The following is a 2,973-nucleotide window of genomic DNA, read 5'->3' as shown; positions in this document are numbered from 1 at the left end:
CTCAGCCGGATTGTCTGGCTTCCATGCCTCAGCCGGCTCGCCAGGCTCTCACGCTCCTGTCGGTTTGTTGGGCTCCCTCGCCCCAACCGGCTTGCCCAGCGCCCATGTCTCGGCCGGTTCGCCCAGGTGGGACGCCGGGTGGCGCCCCAAGAAGCGGGGGTACTGTCACCTCTGCTCCCGCTCTTCTCTCTTCCCTGGTGCTTGAGGGTGCCACGCTGCCCTGCATCACGCACTCCTTCCATCCATTACGCACACCTGCCTTCCCTCGTCATGAGCATCAGCAATATTGGACTCACCTGGACTCACTTATCACCTGTTTATTTCCTCCCCTATATTTGTCAGTTCCCCAGCTCTGTTCCCCGCTGTTGCATTGTATTGTTTTTGTCTTTAGTATTAGTTTGCTGACGCTGTTCCTGTCTTGTTCCATGTCCGTTATTTATTAAATGTTTTACTCCCCATACCTGCTTCGTCTCTCCAGCGTCATTCCATTTGACASTCTTGGCATTCTCTCAACCAGCTTCACCTGGAATGCTTTTCCAACAGTCTTGAAGGAGTTCCCMCMTATGCTTAGTACTTATTGGCTTCTTTTCCTTTACTCTGTGGTCCAACTCATCCCAAACCATCTCAGTTGGGTTGAGGTCGGGTGATTGTGGAGGCCAGGTCATCTGATGCAGCACTCCATCACTCTCCTTCTTGGTCAAATAGCCCTTACACAGCCTGGAGGTATGTTGGGTCATTGTCCTATTGAAAAACAAATTATAGTCGCACTAAGCGCAAACCAAATGGGATGGCGTATCGCTGCAGAATGCTATGGTAGCCATGCTGGTTAAGTGTGCCTTGAATTCTAAATAAATCACTGACANATTTCCAATGTCCCTTGCTCGTGTTTCTTGACCCAAGCAAGTCTCTTCTTATTATTGGGGTCCTTTAGTAGTGGTTTCTTTGCAGCAATTTGACCATGAAGGCCTGATTCATGCAGTGTCCTCTGAACAGTTGATGTTGAGATGTGTCTGTTACTTGAACTCTGTAAAGCATTTATTTGAACTGCAATTTCTGAGGCTGGTAACTCTAATGAACTTATCCTCTGCAGCAGAGGTAASTCTGGGTCTTCCTTTCCTGTGGCGGTCCTCATGAGAGCCAGTTTCATCATAACGCTTGATGGTTTTTGCGACTGCATTTGAAGAAACTTTAAAAGTTCTTGAAATTTCCCCGATTGACTGACCTTCATGTCTTAAAGTAATGATGGACTGTAGTTTCTCTTTGCTTATTTGAGCTGTTCTTGCCATAATATGTACTTGGTCTTTTACCATCTTCTGTATACCAACCCTACCTTGTCACAACGCAACTGATTGGATCAAATGCATTAAGAAGGAAAGAAATTTCACAAATTAACTTTTAACAAGGCACACCTGTTAATTGAAATCCATTCCAGGTGACTACCTCATGAAGCTGGTAGAGAGAATGCCAAGAGTGTGCAAAGCTGTCATCAAGGCAAAGGGTTGCTACTTTGAAGAATCTCAAATATAAATATATTTTKATTTGTTYAACACTTTTTTGGTTACTACATGATTCCATATGTGTTATTTCATAGTTKTGATGTCTTCACCTTTATTCTACAATGTAGAAAATAGTAAAAATAAAGAAAAACACTTGAATGAGTAGGTGTGTCCAAACTTTTTACTGGTACTGTACATACAAAGGCTGTGGATAAGATTACATTAGACAACAATTATGTAACTTTAAAGTTTTACACTCAAATATGTTTGGCACAAGTAGCACAGTTCTGTCTGAATACTACTTACAAAACTTGCTTGTCCATCCAATTGCCCCTAAGAGAGAATAAGAGCCAAAATAATAAATAATAAATTATGTTGGATTAAGTAGGATAAAACAGTCAACTATTTGTTTTCCAAGAAACATTATGTGACCTACTCAAAACGGATAAAAAAACGTATACTTTTAAAAGAATTCCACCAGGTGCCTAATCATCTACTTCTATCACCCATTTATTTGTTCAATTACTGTAAGGACAAATCCATACTGTTAGAATTACTGTAAAGGACACGTCCATACTGTTAGATTTACTTTAAGGACACATCCATACTGTTACAGTTACTGTAAGGACAAGTCCATACCATTAAGGTTACTGTAAGGACACGTCCATACTGTTAAACTGTTAGAGTTACTGTAAGGACACGTCCATACAGTTATAGTTCCTGTAAGGACACGTCCATACTGTTACTGTAAGGACATGTCCATACTGTTATGGTTACTGTAAGGAAACATCCATACTGTTAGAGTTACTGTAAGGACACATCCATACTGTTACTGTAAGGACATGTCCATACTGTTACAGTTACTGTAAGGACAAGTCCACCATACTGTTACTGTAAGGACACTGCCCATACTGTTTACGCGTTACGGTAAGGACAAGTCCATACCATTAAAGGTTACTGTAAGGACATGTCCATACTGTTAGAGTTACTGTAAGGGCACATCCATACCTGTTATGGTAACTGTAAGGACACATCCATACTGTTACTGTAAGGACATGTCCATACCATTAAGGTTACTGTAAGGACAGTCACCATACTGTTACTGTAGGGCATGTCATACCGTTAAGGTTACTGTAAGGACACGTCCATACTGTTAATGGTTACTGTAAGGACACGACCACACTGTTTGGTTACTGTAAGGACACGTCCATACATATACAGCTAACAGTAAACTGCCATCCACTCTGAGGAGAGGACACGTTACTTACGGTGGTCAGCATGTCCAGACTGAGAGGCACCTCCAGCGTCACGGCAGTACTCACTGGCCGACTGTTCCTCATCTCTGTGTAGAACACCTGACAAACACACACATACATACGAACGCACACACACACACGCACACACAGCCTGTGTTCAAGATTGTGCAGTATACTATCGTCAGGCTTAGAAAATGTACAAGGTGGCAACAAGGTGAAGT

The 2,973-nt window shown here is 42.4% G+C and overlaps 1 protein-coding gene across 1 annotated transcript in view; it reads right to left on the bottom strand.

Moving 5' to 3' along the window:
* LOC111973937 (pikachurin) overlaps window positions 1-2,973 on the bottom strand; it is a 45,177-nt gene that overhangs the window by 29,170 nt on the left and 13,034 nt on the right. Inside the window, exon 4 of the mRNA XM_024001390.3 lies at window positions 1,803-1,829. Coding sequence (XP_023857158.3) covers window positions 1,803-1,829 — 27 coding nt within the window. The remainder of the gene's footprint in view (window positions 1-1,802; window positions 1,830-2,973) is intronic.

This window comes from Salvelinus sp. IW2-2015, linkage group LG15 (genome assembly GCF_002910315.2).
Source record: "Salvelinus sp. IW2-2015 linkage group LG15, ASM291031v2, whole genome shotgun sequence".
Classification (NCBI taxonomy): Eukaryota; Metazoa; Chordata; class Actinopteri; order Salmoniformes; family Salmonidae; genus Salvelinus; species Salvelinus sp. IW2-2015.
Note: the sequence above shows the minus strand (reverse complement) of the source record. Positions and strands in the feature narration are given on the sequence as shown.